General features: G+C 50.5%; 1 protein-coding gene across 1 annotated transcript in view; it reads right to left on the bottom strand.

Moving 5' to 3' along the window:
* MOV10L1 (Mov10 like RISC complex RNA helicase 1) overlaps positions 1-12,500 on the bottom strand; it is a 68,198-nt gene that overhangs the window by 8,997 nt on the left and 46,701 nt on the right. Inside the window, exons 15-20 of the mRNA XM_037730097.1 lie at positions 9,359-9,461; positions 8,026-8,204; positions 7,041-7,187; positions 5,769-5,890; positions 2,372-2,471; positions 1,346-1,510 (exon numbers count right to left, since the gene is read on the bottom strand). Coding sequence (XP_037586025.1) covers positions 1,346-1,510; positions 2,372-2,471; positions 5,769-5,890; positions 7,041-7,187; positions 8,026-8,204; positions 9,359-9,461 — 816 coding nt within the window. The remainder of the gene's footprint in view (positions 1-1,345; positions 1,511-2,371; positions 2,472-5,768; positions 5,891-7,040; positions 7,188-8,025; positions 8,205-9,358; positions 9,462-12,500) is intronic.

The following is a 12,500-nucleotide window of genomic DNA, read 5'->3' as shown; positions in this document are numbered from 1 at the left end:
CTGTCCCTTGGGGAGAACACACGCAGGGCTCTCCCTCCTTGGGATGAGTAACAAAGCCTGTGCTGGTGAAAACCTGGGTCTTCAGACAACGTGGCGTTGTCTGTTACTCGCCAGGTAAAGGACCGGTGCTTTCTGGTAACACTGGCACGAGAACGCCATTATTGGCCTCCTGACTGTCAAACCTAACTAGAACATGTCCAGCCTCCAAGGTGTTACTCAAAACTACAAATGTGACCTAGCGTCATGATGCCTCTGCCTTAGCTGGACACGGGCAGGTGAGGGGAAGAGAAAGGAGGCATGTCACCTCCTGGGGTCGGCAGCTGCTCCAGCAGGAGGGTGCAGGACACTGCCCAGGTCCTGCACAGGACAAAGCCATCACCCCTGTGCAGCAGGGTCTTTCTGTACCTGTGGCTGTGTGCTGCATGCACTGCCCTGAAGGCTGTGTGGAGGGGACAGTGGTGACGGCAGCGTGCTGGTCTCCCTTGCTGCAGCCATGTCACCTGCACCCACACCTCCAGAAAAGCAGCCAGTGGACGGAAGGGCGCAGCAGCACTGAGGATGAGGCGCACCTCCTGGGGGCAGCAGAGCTCTCAGGTGCCCTGTGGGCCCAGCAGCTGCTTATGTCCGGCCTTCTCTTCCTGGGGGCAGTTTCATGGGCTCCTGGCACAGCCGGTGCCTGTCTTAAGGGTGGTCCCTCATGAGACCTTCCTTGGCCTGAAGACCCCTACCTGCCCCCTACCCTTGACAACCAGGAATGGGTTCCAGTCCTTTTCCCTCAAAGTCTGCCCATGGTCACTGCCCCTCATTTTCTATTGATGTTAATACTGGCAATGGGAATCAGATGGAGACCGTTCTTCTGTGGGCTACAGGGGCTTACAAACTGAGGCTACTTGGTTCACTGTTTAATGATGGGCCCTGGAGGCCCAAGCTCAGTGTGCTGGGGGCTCCCAAAGATACAATTCCAAAGGCCGTCCCTCAGAATTTGGTGCAAGGTTGGCTGAGAGCCCAGAACCTGCACTTTAATGGAACTCGGGGTTGAAGACCACTGAGGAAGGCACTGCCTGCAGTCACTCTAGGGCAGGCTTTTCAAGTTATAAAAGTTACTTCCTATTTTTCTCATGTTAACAGAGTAACATAGATTTTAACTTATTTTACTGTATCTGACCCCAGAGTCTCGGCCATCAGCGCTAGGCTGCACTTCCTGTTGATGGGGGAGGTGCTGTGGTGGGTGCTCCCCTGTATTCTGCCTACGGATGGAGGTGACTCAGCTGGACAGAGGGGTGAGCTGCTCGACTGTCCCCGAGCCCCTGTCTGCTTAACTGGGGACTGGAACGCCTAGACTCACCAGCAGGGGGTTATGTGCGCCGCAAGCACCAAAAGCATTTTCGTCCCTCTGGTACGCAGGTCGAGACATCAGCCGTTCCAACAAGGACACGTTCAGCCCATAGGCCATGGCGAGTCTGGACTTAATGACTGGGCCAAGCTGCATGGGGTCTCCTGCCAGCACGATCTGCACACACAGGGCCCATCTCAGCTCAAGCAGGGAGGGTGCCGCTGCGACTCCTACAGGCTTAGGTGGGAGCAGGGCTGCACGCAGGATGGCCCCAAGCTCACTCTGGCTGCAGGGGATGAGGGGAGGGGCTGGGAGACCAGGGGGCACTGACAAGGCTTGCAACTGTCTCTCCTGGCTTCTCCCTGAAGTCCTACCATCTGCCGGGCTCCTGCAGCCTGGCTTTCTCTCCTGCGAATCTCTCAAAATGGTAGGAGCCCCAAGGATGCTGTCTATCTTCTGAAGGGTTCTGTGTGGCTGCCATTCTGTCTGCCCCTTGCCCATGGTTGCCTTGACCTGGTGAGGCCACCTGACACCACTGCTCTGCCCAGACCAGTCCCTGCTCCCTCCCCAGGTCCCACCTTCATGCTCCGACCCACAGTGCCTGGTGACCGGGATGTGCATCTAGGATAGGTGCCAAGGAGAAGCCTGAAACCCCTAGCGCTGGATGCTAGATGAGCTGGCCTCGATGCAGTGCACAGTGAGGGAACCAGAGGAGTTCAAGGTGATGCCCATGCCACCATCAGGGGCACCCAGGGAGGAGGCAGGCGGGAGCGGAGGACGAGGACGCACAGAGCTGGAAGCCAGGGCAGACTGAGAGGTGGGTGGGCCAGATGCAGGAGCACCGGCTCTGTCTGCCCCTCCAGGCACTGCAGCCGGCTCACCCAGAGTGGGGGCCACATTCCTGACTTCAACACGACATCCCCAACACCTGGAATGGCTCTTAACCTCCCTTTTACAAGTGATGGCAGGACTGCAGCCCCTACCCCCACAGGAGAACAGGACGAGGAGGAAGCAGCACACATGGCAGTGGGGTTTTACCTGGCCGCTGACATCTGACATCAGCCCCAGAGGAATGAGGCATTCCGGCTCACTTGCCTGCCCAGCTTCGTCCACAAACACATGAGTGAAATGTCCAACTCTAGAGCAAAGATATTCTAAATGGTAATTTCTGCCAAATTGTTTCAGCAATTGATGCCTCTGACACACTGGCAAAGCCAAGCTCAGCACCACAGGGGCGCAGCGGGGCTGCCCGGGGTGTGCGGTGGCGCTCGGGGTCTGGGTATCACCTGGCCCGAGGGAGGAAGGCCACAGGTGTCTCGAGGCAGTCGGCTAAGCCACATCAGTACCTGGTGCTCTGCATGCAGAGTCTGTTTCCAGGGACGTGGAGGGAAGAAGGGGCGGGGCGTGGGGGCTGGGGCGCAATACACGAGCGCCTCCTGGGGGCAGCTCATAGGAAGCGCCACAGGCTCCTGGCCTGCTCTCCACCTGCGTCTCACTCCTGTGATGAATCAAAATGCCCAGGTTTGAGTCCTGACTTCCCCTCTCTGAGTCTCCACCTTCCATGTGTCCCTCAGGAGGCGGGTGAGGTGACAGCAGCTGAGCTGGCCACTGTAAAGCAATGGGAGCAGGCCTGGCCTGGTCAGCGGCCACAGATGGCTCATTTCCTCTTGACTCATCCTTGTGAGCCATACTTAGCTGGGCACTGCCCAGCCTGCCATGCTAACAGGCTGAGGCCCTGGGAGCCACTTCCTAATCTGAGGTGCCATTAAGAAAATGGGGTCTCATCCTGGTCAACATGGTGAAACCCCGTCTCTACTAAAACTACAAAAAAATTAGCTGGGCATGGTGGCGCGTGTCTGTAATCCCAGCTACTCAGGAGGCTGAGGCAGGAGAATTGCCTGAACTCAGGAGGCGGAGGTTGCGGTGAGCCGAGATCGCGCCATTGCACTCCAGCCTGGGTAACAAGAGCGAAACTCCGTCTCAAAAAAAAACAAAAAACAAAAAAAAAAAAAACAAAAAGAAAATGGGGTCTCTAGAATGGCTCCCCACAATTCTGGCCCCTGCTACAAACTCAGTGAGGTTCCCAGCTACAGAGCAGCCCCTCCTGGCAGGAGCCTGTCCGGCTCTCCTTTCTCTGTGTGTCCAGGCATGACAAGGGAGGTGCAGGGGCAGAGAGTCCACAGCATTGCTGATGGACACGGTGGGGATTCTGCAGGAAGGAGTCGTCAGATGCGACTGCCAGGCCCGTGGCTCAGCCCCCACGGGAGAAGCTGTGGAGCTCTTGGCATGCGAAGGCCGTGGGACTGAGAGCAGGAGCTTGCTTGGCACACTGCTTCTAGAGTGCAGACGAGCCACCCCACATATGGCCACGAGCTGAGGAACAGGCACCCCGGCTTTCCTGGCTTGCCCAGCCCAGCAGCTTCTACTCTATGGTCAGGAGGCCTCAGTGGGGAAATGCTGTTGGGGCAGAAACAGGTCCTGATGCCCAAGGAAGCAGATATGGGACAGGGAGAGTTCTGGGCCACGCCAACAACTGACAGGACACACTTTGGGCCTTCTCACTGCTGAGCACAGTTTCTCCTGTCTCCGGCCCGGGACATCAGGCAAATCCATCACCTCGGAGCCTCTGGTGTCCCACCGTGGGGTGAGACCCCATGGTCAGACCTGTGCTGGGGGCGGGCTCCTGCTCACAGCAGTGCTGGGCCCAACACGTCCTGCATCCACTCATGGTCAGGTGAGACCTTTAACTTCAGGTCTGAATGTGTAAATCTCAAGACACGGATTTCACAAGTGACCCTGTGCACCGCTCCCAGTGACAGATGCGGAAATCAGCACACTGCCATTTCCCCATCTCACGTCCCCATTTCTGTTGAAAAAAATTAACATTATGTATCTTTCCTAGAATGTAAGCATTTAGGTTACAATTCTGTATTAACTGCAGTCACTTTTGCCAGATGACACTGCTACTTCTTTGCCCTTTGAAGAGACCCGACCTGCTGTTCTAGCCACTGTCAGCCAGCTGACCCTGGGGCCTCTGCAGCTGGGCTTCGACACCTATCCCGCACCTGCATAGAGCGTTTCTGAAACAGCAGCCTGCCCTGGCCGGTCACCTCCTCCCACTACCTGAACATCAGCTCCAGGGTGCAGGGTCCAGGCTGTGCTTGCCCCGCCCCACCCCACAGAGCCCTCTGCAGCCCAGTGAGGCCTGGCTCTTCAGCTCTGGACCTTTGACTCATCAACACACATGAACAAAAACAATCCCTCTCGTTCAGACCTGTGCTGTGCAACCGAGTAGCTACACACGGCTATCGGGCACCGCATTGTGGCTGGTCTGGAATCTGATATGCTCCAAGTGTAAAAGACATGGTGGAATTTGAAGATTTGAACCAACAAAAAAGTAAAGTGTCTCATCATTCATATTTTACTAATCTCATGATGAAAAGACATCATGTATATGAGTAAAATGCAACAATTAGACCACTCATAACACATGGTGACAGGTCGGCTGTGCCTCTGTTCCGTGTGGAGCTGACAGACCCCAGAGCCCACAGCACATCCAGGTGGGGGACATGTGTGGGCCCAGGTGAGGCCCACCTCCTGTGGTCACCCACACGACCACTGTGACACTGGACACTGCCCAGGGTGACCTGTTTCTAGGCCATCAAGGGTGGGCTTTCCTCAAAGGCCCTGGCTTCTTCCTCTCACCCTCAGCCTGGTGCCCCCTACACTGCCTGGCTCTGCTCACTGCGTGGAAGCTGCTTGCTGCCTCCCAGACCCCACCTCCCTGCACTGGGGTCTCAGAGTGCCTTGCTCCGCGCTCAGGCTCCCTGGGCTCAAAGCCCTTCCTCCAAACCCCCAGGAGGGTCCACCTATGACAGATGGCACCCTATGCTGCTGCATCTCCTCCGCCTGTCCCCCCCGCAAAGCCCACAGAGCCAGGGGCACAAATGGTCCCCGAAGATCTGACCTTACAGAGCTGAGCTGTTTCCTAAGCAGCCTGCCTCCCCTGAACAAGTGACTCACTCTCTTGTTCAGAAGCCCTTCACTGGCTTCCCACCTCGCCAGAGGTCAGTTCAAAGGCCCCTCCAAGGCCCACCAGGCCCAGGCTCCAGGCCTCCCCGTTACCACTCCTTTCCGGCTGCTTCTGCTCACCAGGCTCTGGCTCCGCAGTTCCCTTTGGGGAGACCTCAGTGCTCTCCAACCGCAGGGCCTCAATACATGCTGGTCCATCTGCTTGCCCATCCACTGCTGGCTCATAAGAGTCCTTGGGGTCTCAGCCTCCCTGGCTCCATTCAAGCACAGCCTCTCACCCATAGCCCTGCCTCCCTCCCTGAGCACTGAGTCCCTGGGTCATCCGCCCCTCAGATGGAAGCTAGGAGAGGACACCAACCTCTGTCCTGGGAGACCCCACGCGAATTCCACGTCCAGGGCTCACCTCACTCCTATTTGGTAAAACAGCCCTGAGCTGCTGCACGTGGTGATGATTATCCGAAAGCGCGAGGCTTTCCAGATGTCTTCTCCATCTCTGCAATACGGTTTGATGGCATCAATAACTATCTGGGGGCAAGCAGGGGTGGAGTTAGTTTACTTTTCCAATTACTAAGCAATTCTATAAACTGGATGGAATCACCAGGCCTAAAATAATTCTAAGAGGGAACCCTGCCCTGGTGCCACTTCTTAGTTATATCTAAGTCATAATTTAAGATTTTTTTCTCAAAATATTTCATACTTATCAATTCAGTCTATGTTTTAGAAACTCCAGAGCCACAAATATAACACATAATCCTACAGATCCTTCCCCAAAACAACTTTGTACATTTTCTATTGTTTTATTTTTGTTTTTCGAGTTGGAGTCTTGCTCTGTCACCTAGGCTGGGGTGCAGTGGCACGATCTCGGCTCACTGAACTCTGTCGCCTGGGTTCAAGCGATTCTCCTGCTTCAGCCTCTTGAGTAGCTGGGATTACAGGCTTGCACCACCACGCCCAGCTATTTTCAATGTCTTTTTTAAAAGTAATACTTCAGGCCGGGCACAGTGGCTCAGGCCTGTGATCCCAGCACTTTGGGAGGCGGAGACTGGTGTATCACTTTTGGTCAGGAGTTCGAGACCAGCCTGACCAACATGGTGAAACCCTGTCTCTACTAAAAATACAAAATTAGCTGGATGTGGTGGCACAAGCCTGTAATCCCAGCTACTTGGGAAGCTGAGGCAGAAGAACTGCTTGAACCCAGGAGGTGGTGGTTGCAGTGAACTGAGCTCACACCACTGCACTCCAGCCTGGGCAACAAGAGCAAAAACTCCATCTCAAAAAAATAAGTGAATAAAAAACAAAAGCAATACTTCACTCTATAAGCAAATCAGCAACTTAAAATTTCCTTAAAGGGACATTTAAAGCCAAACCAAGGAAACTCTAAGAAACAATACATTTGGGGATTGAATAAAAGAGGATGTGATAATTTAACAACACTACGAATGCCCACGATAGGTCTGGTAACTCACACAGAGTGAGAATGTGATGAAATATTCAGGAATCAAACTCCACCATTTAGTGCTAAGAGAGGACCCAGGACAGAGCCATTTCTCAACACAGCTTTCTGTGGCAACTCTCTGCCCACCCCCCCTACCCCTGCCCTCCCCTGCCCACTCGGCATTTCCTATGTTCCAGGGAGGGGTTCTGCTGCCCCTGCCTGCTTGCACTGAGGGCTTACCTCCTCAAACCTGCAGGTGGCGTTCACCCGGACCATGGCGGCTGGCCGCAGCACCCTGCTCTCATGCAGCCGCAGACACACGAGGTCAGCGGCACTGTTGGAAGGTGCACAGACCAAAATCCGACTGTCCGGCAAGGCAAAGTGTACCTTCATCAAAGACACACAAGAGACCAAGGATCAGGAACATCCATACCGCAAGGTGGAAACTAGGAGTCTAACCTCAGCATGCATATTTGTGTGCAGGGACTCAGCTGCGTGGGCTCAGATGCCAGCCCCCAACCCACTGAGACCCAGGCACGGCTCGGCCTCATCACACTGCTGCCAAGACTTGGGTTAGATGGGAAAGTTCTCTGCACTCTCTAAGATTCTAAACCACCTCCCAGGGCAAACAGAGTCAGATTAACCTGCACACATCTGGCATGCAATACAATTCTGCACTCAAGCTGTTTGCCAATTTGAATCCTGAATCACGCTAAATGTGGATGGTCTTCAACTGATGATGGTTTGACTTGATGATGGTGTGAAAGCCATCCCCAGTCAGCCTGCTTCTCAACTTACAGCGAGTCATACCTTGATGAATCCAATTTACGATGCATTTATTTGGTCGTAACCCCATCAAAAGTCAAGAAGCATCTATATACAATATTTTCATAAACTTAACTTCCATCACAAATGAAGAGATCTAAAACTTCTGCAGAATGGTGGCTGTAGCTACTATAAGGGTAACTTCTTTTCTGCAGCAAAATTTCATCATTTGGTAGAATAGTTTACTAGGCTAAAAATGAGTTTCTTTCTAGACCTATGAAATAAGCTTTTAAATTCCTATATATCCACACAAATAGACTTAATATTATGAAATAACTGGTATTTCTCAAGCTCTTTACCACTTTCAGATTCTACAATCTAGACTCACTTCCTGAAGACACAGATGTCATGTGTGAACAGCAGCACAGAGCCACAACCCCAGTAGCGCTGCTGTCCTTACCTGTAAGACAGCCTCTATTATCGTCACGGTCTTTCCAGTCCCAGGCGGTCCAAAGAGAATATACGGGAGGGGACGGCAGTCACCACTCAGAATCCTTCTAACTGCCAACTTCTGATTTTCATTTAGTACTGGATTGAAAAACTCCACCTTTCTTGCTTCAGGGGTCTGAATTTCATCTACTGTATTCAAAGTGGAGAAAGTTTCAGTGAGTTCCAAATAGCTCACAACAGCTGTGGACACGTCTTCACTTAGGTCAGGTGTCAGCACAGCTGTGCAAAGGCCAAAACAGAGCCACAGACAGGGAGCAGCTCCTCAGTCTGACTGTGGGTAAGACATGCACAGAGCATTCCCTTTAATAATCTGTCTGTGCTTTTTTTTTTTTTTTTTTTTGAGACAGGGTCTGGTTCTGTCACCCACGTTGGAGTACTGTGGCGTGATCTCAGCTGACTGCAACCTCTGCCTCCTGAGCTCATGCAAAGCAATCCTCCCATGTCAACCTCCCAGGTAGCTGGGACCACAGGCACCCACCACCACACCTGGCTAATTTTTGTATTTTTTTTTGAGACGGAGTTTCGCTCTTGTTACCCAGGCTGGAGTGCAATGGCGCGATCTCGGCTCACCGCAACCTCCGCCTCCTGAGTTCAGGCAATTCTCCTGCCTCAGCCTCCTGAGTAGCTGGGATTACAGGCACGCACCACCATGCCCAGCTAATTTTTTGTATTTTTAGTAGAGACGGGGTTTCACCATGCTGACCAGGATGGTCTCGATCTGTTGACCTCGTGATCCACCCGCCTCGGCCTCCCAAAGTGCTGGGATTACAGGCTTGAGCCACCACGCCCGGCCCTAATTTTTGTATTTTTTAACAGAGACAGGGTTTCGCCATGTTGCCCAGGCTGGTCTCAAACTCCTGAGCTTATGTGATCTGCCCACCTCAGCTTCCCAAAAGTGTTGGGATGACAGGTATGAGCTCTGTGTTCAACCTGTCTGTGGTTTGTTAAGGAGTCAGGAGAACTAACACAGCTTCTGAGAGAAAAACAGGCTGTCAACTGATTCTGCTGCTTTAGAGATCACCCTCAAATATTAGAATTGGATTAAAAAATGTCCATCTCTGAAAAGAGCACCTGGAAAAAAGAATCCAGAAACTAAAAGTCTTCTTAAAGTATCTAACCTAAAACATCAAGTCTCCAGTCAAGGTGGAGACAGCAGCCGCCTGTCACAGGCCACATGCCTTCCGACTGTTCTTCCTTCCCATGAGAGCCCGCTTCTCAAAGTCCCCATTTTCCAGGCATGAGTCTCTGAGTCGCTCTTCTCCTGGCCCCTCACCAACACATACCTAAATCACTTATGTCTGCAGCAAAGGGTGCCGGCAGGTCCTGGTCACCAGCATGCCTCTCCTTTGTTCCATGTTTAGCTTGATCTTTCCTGGTTTTCCTATCCTAGAAATTATCATGCAGAGAAATGATTTAAAAAAACAGCTCAGTGTTTACACTGGCTTGGCTGAAAGAGCAAACATAAACATCTAGTGTTCTGCTTATTATATTTATTTAACAGCTCTTTGGATGGATCACAGGTCAGACTCTTTGAAAAATAAAGAAAAAGCAAACTATCAGATAAAAAGTTGCTAAAAAGAGTTAAGCATTTTTTTTGAAATTGCTTTTAGAAATAAATATAAATAAACTAAAATTTGATGAAACCAAAGCACAGGACTAAATTTTACTTTACCAATATCATCTTCCCTTGGTACATCCTACCTGCTTTCCAGGCTGGACAGTGGGGAGCCTGCAGGGAATGGTCGAAGGTACAGCCCAGGGCTCTGGGTCTCCCGGGGACAGCCTCAGCACGACCTGATTGCTCTCCTGGGCACTGTTCTCACGACCTCACTGCTCTCACACCTGTCATTCCAGCACTGTGAGAGGCCGAGGTGTGCGGATCACTTGAGTCAGGAGTTCAAAACTAGCCTGGGTAACATGGTGAAACCCTGTTTCCAGCAAAAATACAAAAAAATTAGCCATGCACCTGTGGTCCCAGCTACTCGGGAGGCTGAGGTGAGAGGATCACTTGATCCCAGGAGGAGGAGGCTGCAGTGAGTGGAGATTGTGCCATTGTACTCCAGCCTGGGTGAGAGAGACTCCATCTAAAAAAAAAAAAAAAAAAAAAAAAAAAAAAAAAAAAAAAAAAAAAAAAAAAAAAAAAAAAAAAAAAAAAAGCCAGGTATGGTGGTTCACGCCTGTAATCCCAGAACTTTCAGAGGCCAAGGTGGGCGAATCACGAGGTCAAGACATCGAGACCAGCCTGGCCAACATAGTGAAACCCTGTCCCTACTAAAAATACAAAAATTAGGTACTTTTTTGTAGTCTCAGCTACTGAGACTGGTGTGTGGTGGTACTTGCCTGTAGTCTCAGCTACTCTGGAGACTGAGGCAGGAAAATCGCTTGAACCCAGGAGGCAGAGGTTGCAGTGAGCCAAGACTGTGCCACTGCACTCTAGCCTGGGGTCAGAGCAAGACTCCATCTACAAAAATAAAGATCCTGCACAAAAATTGGTTTTGTGTGTGTTTAACATAAGTGGCATTTGTCCTGAACCAATGGGATTTTCAATTTTTTCAGTACAATCTGTAATTCATAGCTTTGCACATCTATCTTTGTTAAGTAACTTCATTACTTTTATAGGATAAATTCTGGAATCTGTAAAATCAAAAGTTCTGTGGCCAGGTGTAGTGGCTCACACCTACAATCTGAGCGCTTCAGGAGGCTGAGGTGGAAGGATTGCTTGAGTCGGGGAGGTCAAGGTTGCAGTGAACCATGACTGCATCACTGCACTGCAGTCAGGGGAACAGGAGGGGAAAAGTCTCACATTGAAACATTTACACACATTGCCAAGTTTTAGTCTAAAAGAAGCTTGTCCGACCAGCGGCACATGGACTGCATGCAGCCCAGGACGGCTCTGAATGCAGTCCAACACAAATTCGTAAACTTTTAAAAACATTATGAGATTTTTTGTGTGATTTTTTTTTTTTTTTAGCTCATCAGCTATCGTTAGTGTTAGCGGATTTTATGTGTGGCCCAAGACAATTCTTCCAATGTGGCCCAGGGAAGCCAAAAGATTGGACAGCCATGGTCTAGAAGCTTATGCCAATATAACCTCCTCCCACAACGACTGTGTTTTGCAGAGTGTAACTGCCATACAATGAGGCACACAGTGTGTGACTTGACAAGTCTGACATGTGCACACACCCATATAACCATCAGCACAACTGAGATGACAAACAGACCCGTCAGTCCCCAGAGCCTCCCTGGTCCCCTGTGGAGCAGCTCCCTCCGGTCACACTGGCTGGCTCACGTGCTCTGGAACTTCATATAAATGCAACCACACAGTGTAATTCATTGGAGATCCATCTACGGTGTCGCATGTCAACAGTTTACTCCTTGTATTGGTGAGCAATGTCCCACTGTACGAACAGAACGCAATCTGCTTATCCATTCACCTGCTCGCGGACGCTGGGCTGTTTCCTGTTTTTGACGATAAACAATAGATCTGCTGTGAACTTTGTGGATGAGTCCTTGTGTGGCTGTATGTCTTCAGGTCTCTGGGGCACACGCCTGGAGAATGGCTGGGTTATATGGCAGGTGCACATCCCACGTCTTAAGAACATCTTTTCCACAGTGGTGTGCTACTCTCCATTGCCACTGCAGGGTACGTGCCAGCTGCCCCACGTGCAGACGATCCAGCTCAGTTTCTGGCCACTCGAGTAGGTGTTCAGTGGCACTTGCTGTGGTTTGTGTCTCCCTAATAACTAACGAGGCTGAACATTTTTTCATGCGTTTATTACCATCGTACGTATTCTTTGATAAGTGTCTGTTCAAGTCTTTGATCCATTTAAAAAAATTGAGTTCTTAGTTTCTAGAGTAATATGTTTTCTGAATACAAGTTCTCAATCAGACGTGTGATTTGCAAATATTCTGTCTAGTCTGTCACTTTTCATTGTCTTACCAGTGTCTTTTTTTTTTTTTTTTTGAGACAGTTTTGCTACGTTTCTCAGGTTAGCCTTGAACCCCTGGGCTCAAGAGATCCTCCAGCCTTAGTCTCCTGGGTCACTGGGACTAAACGTAGGTGCCATTGTGCCCGACTGTCTAAAACTGTCTTTTCAATAGCAAAATATTTAATTTCACTGAAGTCCAATTTATGGATTTCTTTGTAAGTCATGCTCTCAGTGCCACATAAAAAAAAAATCCTTATCCAAACAAAGGATGTGAAGATTTTCTTCTATGTTGTTTTCTAGATGTATAGTTTTAGGCTTTACATTTATGGCTAGGAACCACACAATAAGTTAGTTTCTGTCTATACTGTGAGGTATGGATCCAGGTTCATGTTTTTGCACATGTCCTGCATTTATAGATCAATTTAGGTAAAATATGCAACTTGATAATAATGGAGTCTTCCGACCCAAGAGATACAAATAGCATCTCTCTCCATTT

This window comes from Cebus imitator, unplaced genomic scaffold (genome assembly GCF_001604975.1).
Source record: "Cebus imitator isolate Cc_AM_T3 unplaced genomic scaffold, Cebus_imitator-1.0 Scaffold329, whole genome shotgun sequence".
In the NCBI taxonomy this organism is placed as follows: domain Eukaryota; kingdom Metazoa; phylum Chordata; class Mammalia; order Primates; family Cebidae; genus Cebus; species Cebus imitator.
Note: the sequence above shows the minus strand (reverse complement) of the source record. Positions and strands in the feature narration are given on the sequence as shown.